General features: G+C 35.3%; 1 protein-coding gene across 1 annotated transcript; it reads left to right on the top strand.

Moving 5' to 3' along the window:
* Positions 1-1,916: 1,916 nt before the first annotated feature.
* LOC307155872 (adhesion G-protein coupled receptor G5-like) lies at positions 1,917-7,980 on the top strand. The gene is made up of 12 exons (XM_079866865.1): positions 1,917-2,360; positions 2,495-2,543; positions 2,967-3,081; positions 3,180-3,302; positions 3,382-3,498; positions 3,878-3,920; positions 4,003-4,106; positions 4,379-4,494; positions 4,610-4,869; positions 4,980-5,079; positions 5,182-5,450; positions 7,229-7,980. The coding sequence occupies exons 1-12, from the start codon at positions 1,943-1,945 to the stop codon at positions 7,345-7,347; spliced, it is 1,833 nt and encodes a 610-aa protein (XP_079722991.1). The 5' UTR covers positions 1,917-1,942; the 3' UTR covers positions 7,348-7,980.
* Positions 7,981-12,019: the final 4,039 nt, after the last annotated feature.

Raw genomic sequence — 12,019 nt, 5'->3', positions numbered from 1 at the left:
GAGGCCCTGTGGCCGGATCCAGCTAGGCGGAGAGATGTTTAGTTTTTTTTTTTATTCGGTACTGAACTGGATATGTAAATTTATGTTACAGTATTACTGTAAGCTTACAGTACAATGGTACGTTCAGTAATACTGTATGAAAACTAGAAAATGTTTTGTTATGAATGTTTTGTTGAAATTTTCAGTATTGACTGACTTGAGTACATGAAAATAAATAAATATTTTCATTAGTGTGCACAATTGGTGTCATGTGGTGTTGGTGAATTTATTTTTACACTCTCTCTGTGTAAATGCTAAACATGTTTTAGGTTGAGCACAGGAGTGTTTAACTGATTCAAACAGAGTCAGACCATATGATGGCTGTGTTTATGTTATGACAACAAAATAAGGTTTTTATAAGACATTGTATAGTTTTGACAAAAGTGTTCCATTTTGCAAATGATCTGAGGTGTTGTGTTACTTTGGTGTAGTGTTGTGCTAATTGTGTGAAGGGGTTTGAAAAACTGGGCCCTGTTTTCAAAATTGTGCTTAAGCAATTGAAAAAAAACTGTAAGATTTGCCAGAGTTTCCTCCTGGGATTACATATTGTTTTCTTCTTGTAAATGGTTCATCAGAACACACCCATCCTTTACACAACATGGACCACCTCCTATTGCTGGAAATAAATGGCCTTATTTTTCCATGCTCTTCACGCTGAAATTATTATAAAGCAGGGACACATAAGAAATATACCACACCTGTACTCCACCCAGCAACTCTGTCCCAAAATACACACATTTCACACACTCCACTTTCCTTCTAAAGAAGATTAATGGTACATTATCTTCATGGAATACAAGACCAGTACATTATCACAGTCAGAAAACTTCAACATGTGACTTTACCTTTTTTTAAAACCATGACAGAATGGCCACAGAGAGAGAGAGAGAGAGAGAGAGAGAGAGAGAGAGAGAGAGAGAGAGAGAGAGAGAGAGAGAGAGAGAGAGAGAGAGAACAAGCAGACCATAGCAGGCCAGTTTTCATTGCTTTGAAGTTATAGTTCTAATTGTGAAAAGTCAAACTTTAATTTGTACGTATATCTATTCTCTACTATCTATTTTGTTTCCATTTACTGTATATGTTCTTAGGTACATTTGGGTTAGTTGTTATGTGTCACATTAGAGTGTTGCTCTGCAATTAATAAGAGTTTAGCTGTGGTCTGAGAGTGTGGTTGAAATGAACACCCTGAGACAGCTTTGTTGAAGTCTCTAAAGAGCATATGTTTCTCACGATCGACTAAGAGGAAGGTATTACAGGTCTTCTATATACAGGGGTAAAGAATCCGTAATTCATTTATTAATTTTCTGCTTTATTTTACCAATAACACGTTTGTTTGTATGCAGCCGTTCTGGTCTCTGATCTTTGTCGTTAACTCACCTTGGGATTTAACAAATGAAAGAAGAGTGAGATGAGACACCAAGAACCAAATCTGGAGATGTTCATCAAGTCACACCCCACAGGCGATGTGAGTTGACTTCATGTTATGCAGAAAGGATACTAATGCTCATGAAATTAATTAGTTATAATAATGGAATTTTATCAAAAAGGTTTACACACGTCTATGGGATTTTTGAATTTATATTGAAGCCATTGCTTGATGTTTAATCTCTTCTTAACTGAATTCTCTCTGTTGATTTTGAGGCACAATTTATGAAGCAGAATCCAAAGACCGTCAGGATGTGGATGATTACCTGTCTTTTGTTCAGTTTGGGTCTGGGTAAGAAAGGGATCATTAAAGAATTCAATAAGAATTCAAGGATATAGCAGGAAGAAATATGTAGAAATCAACAAACTTTTGTATTTGTTTGTTTGTATGTGTTTGTTTGTTTGTTTGTTTGTTTTCATCAAATCATTTAATGTTCTTGTCCATTTAGCAACATTAGAGAATGACAGAGACTTTAAGATGTGTGGAATATGGAGCCATGGCAACACATCCCGAAATCTGAATTATGATTTGAGAACAGGCTGTGATAGAACTGAGATTTCAGCAAATGAGAACACACTCTCTATTCGGGGCAGTATCACTGCGAAGTGCACACGATCTTCATCCATTCACCTAGATTCAAACCCTCTTCAAAATCAAAGTAATTTCTGTGTGTTCTGGGATCCGCTGCTGGACCTGCTGATAGTGGAGGTGAATGGAAAGAATCACATTCTGTGTGAACCAAAAAGCCTTCAAGGATCCTGCTGCACTGACCTCTCACAAGAGTACCAGAAAAAGGCCAGTCTGTATGGTATTGTGAAAGGCAGCATCCATGGTGATATCATCAATAACGATGTAATGGAAATATATACATTTATAGGGGATTCAATCAACTGCAGTAAGAACCTTTAATATAATATGTTCATTTTTGTCAAAGTTTCAGATATAAAAAGTTACACTGAGTGAGTTTAGCATTTCTGAGTATGTAATTACTTTGGTTTCAGTATATTTCATCTGTTTTCCCACTTACAGAAGAGACGTTCTGTGATGAGGCAAGTCAGAAGTCCAGAGGAGCAAACATGTAAGCCAATTATCATTTTATTTTAGTTTGGTAGTTTCACTATTACTTTAGAGTGTTATGAACTGATGTGGTCAATCATGCAGATATCACCTCTTCCTTCCTTGTAAGAGTGGAATAATGATGATCTTAAGTCTGAGTGAAAAACAGAGGTTGAGCCACAAACAGGAAGCTAAACACACATGCTGCAGTGGCTTTATAAGTTATATGTTCACTTTTATGTAAAGCATGGACCAAGTGCATCAATGCATCTTTAATTCATTAATAACATCTTCAAAACTTGTACTTGTGTAATCATGCAATTTTTACTCCATTCCTGTCTGAGTATGTAAGAATAACTTAGCATGGTCATACCTACAGAAAGTAACATTTGAGGATCTGTTATAGTGTGATTAAGTCTGAATGTGTGTTTGTGCGTGTTTGCAGGATAGAAGAAGTATTGATGAAATCCAATACAACAGGTCGTGTGGATCTACCTTGTGCTCAGGGCACAGTTATTGAGATGGAGGAGGGCTTCACAGGACTCAATTTAACTCTGCCAGTAAATGACATTCACATTTTTTAAGCAGAGTTCAAATAATCTTTGATTCACAGAAAGGTCTTTTTCTTGCATATGAATAAATATGTTTTGCATTCCAGGCCCCTCGATCTGTAGACCCAAACATGATACCCTCCGTTTATCTTCCCTCTTGCCTGAAATCAACAACAAAGATCAAATCCAAAGTGGTGTGTACTTACTACAAGGAACAGAAATTATTTCAGGTATGACAATATTTGTCAAGCAGAAATAAATCATGTGGAGCAATGTACAGTATGATACAACAGTATTTGTGATGTATAGGGGGGACCTCCTGATTCAACTCTTCTGGGTGGCATAGTTGGACTCTCTGTAGAGAACAAAACCATCAAAAACCTCCCAGAGCCTGTCAAAATCCGGTTCCATCACTCTGCTCTCCCAGTACATCTGTTTCTTTGTACATCATCTGTTCTAGAGTCACCATGTCTGTTTAAGTGCCTTACATGTGCTTATCGTGCATATGACATATTATTGACTACATGCTACTCTTTTCTTTACTCTTTATTGTATTTGTTACTACCATTGTTCTGCATATGAAATAGCATGTCACTTTAATATCCCAGTGCCCTCAACTTTGTGTTTATATTTGTGTATACGGTTATGTTTACTAGATTTTGTATGGTCCTGTATTATGTTACTGTAAATCTGAACCTCTTCACAAGCATTTCAATGCCCAGTTTCCCAAGAGTAAATTGTGCAAATTACAAATAAGTCCTCTTGACTGTTAAAAATATATTGATGTTTCTATTGCATTCCACAGTCTAACTACTCTAAACAATGTGTTTCATGGGACACAAGAAAAGGTGCGTGTATAGATCTTTAAACTCAACTGGCATCAAATAGCCTACTGATCGTTCTTCTCAAACTCGTATTCTTTCTTTTTAGACAGTGAAGTAAACTGGAGATCAGAGGGTTGCGAGACAGTTATCATAAGCGTAACAGAGACAGAGTGTCGTTGTAATCACTTTGCTTACGTCACTGTTGTTATGGTGAGCAAAGAAAAATATTAATAAAATAAACATATAATTCAAATTTTCTTTTGACTAGTATGGGTGTTTTGACTCTGACTGCTGTTAATATTTCTCATTGAGACCCAGAATATGTGAACTAAATCACTAGTAGCCTACTTATTTACTTCATAAATGGTCTTTCCCTCTTTCTTGATTATGCTATCAAGTTTGGATGTCAGTGGGACAGCTTGCTTAATGGATTACACCATAGAAAAGGATTGTATGCTTTGTCTATTTCTCAATTTCTTTAGCAAGTGGAACAGAAAGCTACACGACATCTAGAGGCTCCAACGTTCATTACCGCTGTGGGCTGTGCCCTGTCTTTAGTTAGCTGTGTGGTTCTCCTCTATTGGCTGTCTAAACGCAGGTAACTAGGACTTCATTGGTACATGGAATGCTTAGCCTTGCATGGCTATTGTGAATCTGCCCAATTGATTATTTCTATTTCTTGTTTTGTCTCCATTGGTTTCCCTGGTCTCCAGAGGAAAGAAAGATCATTCTTTACTGGTGCATCGTGGACTGGTGGTGGCAACATTTTTTTTGTGCCTGTGCTTCAGCCTTACCAGTACACTAGCAAACACTGGAAATGAAACCGTTTGTAAGATAACAGGAACTCTTTTGCACTACTTGCTACTCAGCACACTCTGCTGGATGACTGTGGAAATGTTTCACACGTTCTTGTTAGTGTGCTGTGGATTCACCTCAAGTCTTCCTCCATGGGTCTTTTACTTGGCAGGCTTTGGTGAGATAGTTAAATCATAAATTGTTATGTCCTAAGAGCCCTTTCAAAAACTGCTAAATTTCCTAATTTTTTAATGAAGGTAAATAATTCTATTCTTTTTCCCCCTTTAGGTATTCCAGCTGTACTAGTTTCTAGATTGCTCTCTATAGGTGATATTTATGGATTTAGGAATATAATGACAAGTGAAGATGCCACCAGTCTATATTTTATGTAAGCAGACCTGCTTAAGCTGTAATCATGCAGTATGCGAAAAAAAAAATATATTTTTAAATTATTATTATTTGATTTATTTTTTATTTTAATTTTTTTTAGATGCTGGATGTTGGATTCTGACAGGAGCAGATTGGCCCATTTCATCATTAATATTGGCTTATTGGCAGTTGTGGTGAGCTCTGGTGCAGTCATGCTTTTCATTGTGGCTACAAAGATACAGAACCGTCCTGAGTGGAGGAAGAACCGCATGGCTTTTCTCAGTATCTGGGGTCTCACTTGTCTGTTTGGCACAACGTGGGGCCTCTTCAACTTTGTCCTTCTCACAGAGGCCACCCTTTCCCTTTTCTGCATTATCAATTCCTGTCACGGTGAGTTTTTTTTTTCATTAATGCATTAATACTTCATTAAAACATATAAGAAAGATCGGTAACACTTTAGAATACTGTTCCTTCATTAATGAATAACTACACGGGAACAAATTTGAGTAATGCACTATTAACATTCTAGTAACTACTATTAACTAACAAGAAACTCAAGATTAACGAATTAGTACTAATTAATAGCGCTCAGTCGTATGTGGTAGTTCACTGTTAGCTAATCAGGGTAACACTTTATTTTACAGTGTTACATATTTACATATGTTACATGTACTTAGTAATAACAGTAAATTATGCATAATTACATGCAAATAGCCCTCAACCAAATCTTAATCCTACCCTAACTCTATAGTAAGTGCATGTAGTTACATGTATTACACAGTACTTAAATGTATAATTACACTGTAACAATGACAACTTAAAATAAAGTGTAACCCTAATCAGTAACTATTTTTCACATACCTCACTGTCGCCTTTTTTCACCTTTGTTGCCATTGGATTTTGGCTTGCTTAGTTGGGGACATTAAATTTAACATTGAATTTAATATTCAACAATAATACTGATCTGCCTGCATTGACACCATAGGCCTAAATGAGAACTGAACTGAGCTGGACGTTGACATTGCGGTTTTCTCCAAAGCGGCTATATATATAAATGAACTAAATTAATAACTTTTTTACAACAAAATGAAACATCACTGAACTTACTTAAGCTGGACTGACGCTATTTTCTTCTGGAAACAAACTTTGCTGCATTTTCCTGTTATCTCTGTAAAGCTGCTTTGAAACAATATGTATTGTAAAAAGCGCTATATAAATAAATGTGACTTGACTTGACTACAAGAACTACTATATACAGGTTCATAATTAATATTAATAATGCATAATGTATAAGGTATCTCATTAGTAATTAATCAAGTGTTACTACATCCTTCTAAAGGATCTACTAATAATTTGAACAAAAGCTTGATAACCTAATATTGACTGTAGTCACTGTAAGCTTTTGAGGTTTTTGTAAGGTTTTGGATAGTAATGACTCAAGTGTTACTACATCTTTCTAAAGGAACTACTCATTATTTGGATCAGTATTCTAAAGTGAAGATCATGGCAACACACTAGTAATGACTATTCAAAATCTTACAAAAATCTCAAAAGCTTACAATGACTTCAGTAAATAGTAGGTAGTTATAATGTTTTCCACAGAATACTGATCCAAATAATTAGTAATTCCTTTAGAAGGATGTAGTAGCACCTGAGTCATTACTGGTGAGTTACCTTTGTATTTTATTATAAATTATGCATTATTCATTATTCATGTTAATTATGAACCTCTGGGAGGTATGAAAAAAATAGTAGTTACTGATTAGCTAATAGTGAACTACCACATTCAACTGAGTGCTATTACTTACTAATTTGTTAATCAGAGTTTCAGTTAATGGTAGTAACTAGAGTGTTAATAGTGCATTACTCAAATTTTAGTTATTCATTAATGAAGGAACAGTATTCTAAAGTGTTACCGAAATATCAAATACTGGCCTTGTCAAGGTTATTGTGTCAATGTGACATAATATAATCAAATAGGAACAGTAAGTTGTGTTCCTGTAAGTTTTTTTTCTTTATACAAGGTTGTTTCAGAAAGCTTGCGTGGAACTTATTAGGTCCATTGATAATGCATGCAAATGAGTTAAGAAGCCTTTTAGAGTTAGAATTCTCAATCATTGATTATAATCTATATAATAATAATCATCAATGTTTCTGTATCTAAACAGGATGTTTTCTCATGCTGCGATACTATACTCTTGAATGGATGAAAAAGAGATGCGAATTGAGTTTGGATGGGGGCAGTACAGGATCTGTTACAGTGCAGAGATGGTGTGTTTATAAGTGAGTAGGCCTATATGCGTCGAATGCTCATCCTGTACTAGGTCATAATATTCAATGTTTCTCAGATGACATTGTGCTCCAGAACACAGTCTAGGAAATTAAACAAGTAAAAAGTCTTGTTTCAGCAGTTTTTGTGTAAATCTGCTGTATGTAATCTTTGAGTTTGTGTATTTGAGGTTACAGTAATGAAAACATTTTTTTAACAATATTTGCAGTATACATGTTCCCTGAGCTTTTTAAAAAATATTTTCAAACTATTTTTAATAGAAATTATATTTTTAAATTTTAAGAGCTTTGTGATTGTGTAGTATGATTAACAAAAACCTGAATATTCCATTGGGTGTTCTCTTTGCTTTCTTTCTTATGCTTTCTCTTTGTGGTACGTATCTACTGGCTCGGAATTGTATTGCTTTTTGTGTGAAAACATACTATTCTTTTAAATGTCCAGTCAAAAAAAAAAAAAAAAAAAAAAAATGAAGAAGACAATTATTGATACTAACTTGTAAAAGCTGACGTTGACTGTTGATTGATGTTGAGTACAACAGTAGGAAGTGACAAGTCTTTATTTGTATATTATGAGTGAGTTATTTAATCATTCATTAACCGATTCAATAAAAAAAGGATGAATTCAAAGCGCAAGAGCTTTGGCCTTGTATGTAACTATTTCTATTGGTGGAGCAAATATTGACAAAGAAACTGGCAAAACTGTCTCTAAAATGTAAGTTATTCAATACTGACCTCTTGTTTTTGGAACTAAAATCAATATCACATTTGCAATTATGCTCTCGCTTTGAACGGCTGCTATCTAGCTAAACTCAAGATCCAAAACAGTAATTTTACAGTAACAGCAGTATAATTTTGAAAAAAATGTTTACAATCATGTACACAGGAAATGAAGACTTTAGTTGTATCAGTGAGCAGGTTTCTCAATGGAAATATCTAGCCTACTGCTAACTTTGTTTTGGTGCTAACTTTGTTTTGGTACTACCTAATGGTTACATTAAGCAGCACAGATTAAATAAATTACATAAACATTATTTTATATATATATATAAATAAACTAAAATTGCTGAGTAGCCTACATGTAGAAACTGGCTGGTGATGGTGACCTCTAGTGGCTGTAAGTAGTGACGCATGTAGCAAAATCCGACCTGCATTGGCCTATCAAGATATTACTGTATGTCTTTCTCTGTGTGCTTAAGGAAGGTGGGCTGAAATGTTTTCTTTTATGGTTTATAAAAATCACATTTTGACTAATTTATCTGCTATCTTTTAAGTGGTGTTTCCTTCCTTCCTGTCAAGCATTTGAACTGCTCTAGTAAACACAGTTTACATGGGCGGGATAGAATTGGACATTTAATAGTGGTTACATAATCCTTAAAGCTGTAGGACATTTATCCCAATAAATATCTTCAGGGGTTTCGGAAAATAATTCCAAGTGTGGCTCTATTTCAATTCTATGTTGTCAATGTAAATTTGCTGATGTAGGCTAAGCAATAAAATATTATCTACTTAATTTCTTTGATGCAGTGGACTTGCAGTAATAAAATCAGATTAAGGCAACCCTGGCAACCTTTCAGACTAAGCTATTAATAAACCACAGTAATTCACCACTTACAAAGCTGGCAGTCCCAGAAACGACCACAGACCCCCTTGGGACCAGATTTAAACAGCATGTCACTAGTCAATCAAATAACCATGGTGACAGTAGAATGGGCAATTCCCAGTTGCAATCACAAGGTGAAAGCAGCTGATTCTGTCTTTGAATAAATTTTAATAATGCAGGGGTGAGTGTATCCATCTGTAGATGTTGGTAACCCCATCTGTCAGTTGACAGGCTAACCAACTGATGACCAGACTGTAATGTTGCAGACATCATGCAGTTGCCACTGCTGAGCAGACACCGCAATGACATACAAAAACCTTCTGACTTACCACAGCAGGATGAGGGATTGAGAAAAGAAACAGAAACAGACAGCTATAGGTTAAAAAAGAGAGAAGTAGAAATGGAAAATCCTTAGAACAAGATGCAGCTTGAGGCTGGGACTTCAGCGTGTGTCACTGGTGTTGTGTATCAATGGCAGAGAGTCAATATGATTTTGAAAAATATACTGATATGTGCATAAACTGACAAAAAACTGGTGTAGGATTTACTTTGAAACTATTTCAAATAATTACAGAGAAATGGCAAGTAATATTGAATTAAACCTGAAATTTTGAAGTTAGTTTTATTAACACTTACCTTATAGTGTATAATTCTATATTTTATATATAAAAAACAACATTTTATTTTAAAAAGCTCAGAAAATATTTTTGTGAGATTATTATGTGTTTGTCACGATCAGGTCCAAATGAAGATGATGAAAACCGTTCAAACAAGTTACCACAAAAAAAAAAAAAAAAAAAAAGGTTCTTTAATAAAACAAATTTAGGTAATCCAGTAGCAGGAAGGCAGTGTAACAGATACACGTACAATACCAGACACCAACTGAATGAAAAGGAGGAAAGTGATAGAACTCAAATGAGGAGCGCACTGAAAAAAATGATTCATTGAATTTAATCAATTTTTTTAAGGTAAGTGATTGCACACAATTGATTTTAGCTACATTTAAACAAATGCATTAAGTTGAACTAAAATTGATTAAGTTCAACTTAATGCATTTGTTTAAATGTAGCAAAAATCAATTGTGTGCAACCACTTACGATAATTTTTTTTTATTAAATTCAACGAATAATTTTTTTCAGTGCAGGTGATGACTCCTTAATCAGAAACCATAGTTACAAACAAGGAGCGGGAAAATGGAACAAAGAAAAACAGGTGATTGACAAAAATTGCCCATATTTAACTTTAAAATAGCCCATGATGACCCATACAGAGGATACAGCGTTATATATGGATGGATGGATGGATGGATGGATGGATGGAACTTTAAAATAATAAAAGAGAGAAGAATATGCTATGTATAATAAAAAATTACAACTGGCTCACACCCATATTTACACACAAATACTCTACTCAACACATTCTGAACAGGAAAGTAAAATATTAAAGCACGTTCATGTTTGTATAAGCAAAACAGCATTGCACAGAACAGGAACATAGATGTTTAACGTTTCAGAGTCCACAAACAGAACAACTGGTAGGTGTAGGACTAGTGAATTTGCTTGTCTTGTCCAAACACCTCAAAGTTATTTTTATTATCTGTTTAAGAAGCATTTTATGGTGTGGTGTGGGCTTGAATCTGTTTTCATTTTTGTGTCTGTGTTTGTCCATGAGTGCAGAACTCTTTCATGCTGGTAGCCTTAATCTCTCTTTATAAACATGAATTTGGAGTTCCCCATGGCCTGTGAGATCACCATGGATTTACACAGTGGGAGTCAGCGCTACTTCACGACGGCTGAAAGAGGCAACAAAAGAGCGGAACCACTGCCTTTGTTGGTTGCCATCACACTATATACCATCTGCACTAGCTGCCATCTGTTTCGTGATGCTTATAGATTAGGCCAAAATAGTGGTAAACTGTAGAGAATGGCACGATGTCCCAAAAATGTCTGAGTGTGCATGAGCTGTAGAATTGCTTTTCAGCTACACTGCTTCATTGCACAGAGGCAGAGCCATGGTGTGAAAATACTGTGAATACATTAGACAGGGTTTTCTCATGCCGTCGTAAAGCAGTTGTCTGTTGCTGTTGTGACCTAAAAGTCCAATAAAACTGACAACTTTTGCAAACGAGATCCATAGTAAGATTCTTAACAGAAAGACTGGATCTGTGTGAAAAAGCTGGGGGTTTTTTTCATCCTGCATACATGTTCAGACATAAACACTTCCGTAGCAATTTGAAACCTCACTGAAAGGAGTTAATGTCCTGTTGAGGAACAAGTTACACATTGTCTATAGCTTAACCATGAATATTAAATAGCGAAAGGGAAATTCTTAGTTCTTTTCAGGATGTGGAGACCAATTTAGAGCTTTCAGTACTGTATAAAAACAAATTAAACACAGGTAGACTATGATTTTGAATGATTTTGACTATGATGTATGTAACATTTCCTGGGTTACGTTTTATAAAAATGTCTGTCTAAGAGCTATGACTTAGATCAGACCGATTACCTAATGTTTATGAACACAGCAATAAGAGACTTATTAAAACCAATCAAACATGACCTAAGTGTAAATGTCTGACTCTATGTATGGTCTTTCAACATCAGTCTTCTGAAACAGAAAAGCCTTTGTCAGACCTTGGCCTTCATAAATGCTGTCGAAATAGCAGCTGAGACGCACAGGAAGCCAGGTGCTCTAACTGATCAACAGACAGCACACACACACACACAGACAGAGAGAGAGAGAGAGAGAGAGAGCTCTCCCTCTCCTACTTGTCCACCTATAGCGATGGAATCTTATCAACATTATGGCTTTATTGTAGGGTTTAAAAGTGACATAAAAGAGATTGCCCTTGAAAAGACCATGTTGATAACAGTATGAACAGTATTTTTTATTTGTAATGCATAAAATAAAGCCTGACTATGCTAAACTACTATATAGCCAATGTTCACAGGCATTGCACCCCCCTTTCTATATACCTGCTGTAGCCTATAACCTTTGTGTAATTTCTATTTAACAAATATAGCACATAACAGGGAACCATGTTACAATAGTTTCATTTGAAAACTTATCT

This window comes from Squalius cephalus, assembly GCF_949319135.1.
Source record: "Squalius cephalus genome assembly, chromosome: 3".
NCBI classification, from domain to species: domain Eukaryota; kingdom Metazoa; phylum Chordata; class Actinopteri; order Cypriniformes; family Leuciscidae; genus Squalius; species Squalius cephalus.
The sequence above is the reverse complement of the archived record's forward strand: the minus strand, read 5'-3'. Positions and strand labels throughout refer to the sequence as shown.

Excerpts from the sequence above, each read along its gene's own strand:
- LOC307155872 (XM_079866865.1), top strand. The coding sequence starts at position 1,943 with ATGTGTGGAATATGGAGCCATGGCAACACATCCCGAAATCTGAATTAT. Across the intron at positions 2,544-2,966 it reads AAGTCCAGAGGAGCAAACAT|GATAGAAGAAGTATTGATGA; the intron begins GTAAGCCAATTA and ends GCGTGTTTGCAG. Across the intron at positions 3,082-3,179 it reads GACTCAATTTAACTCTGCCA|GCCCCTCGATCTGTAGACCC; the intron begins GTAAATGACATT and ends TTTGCATTCCAG.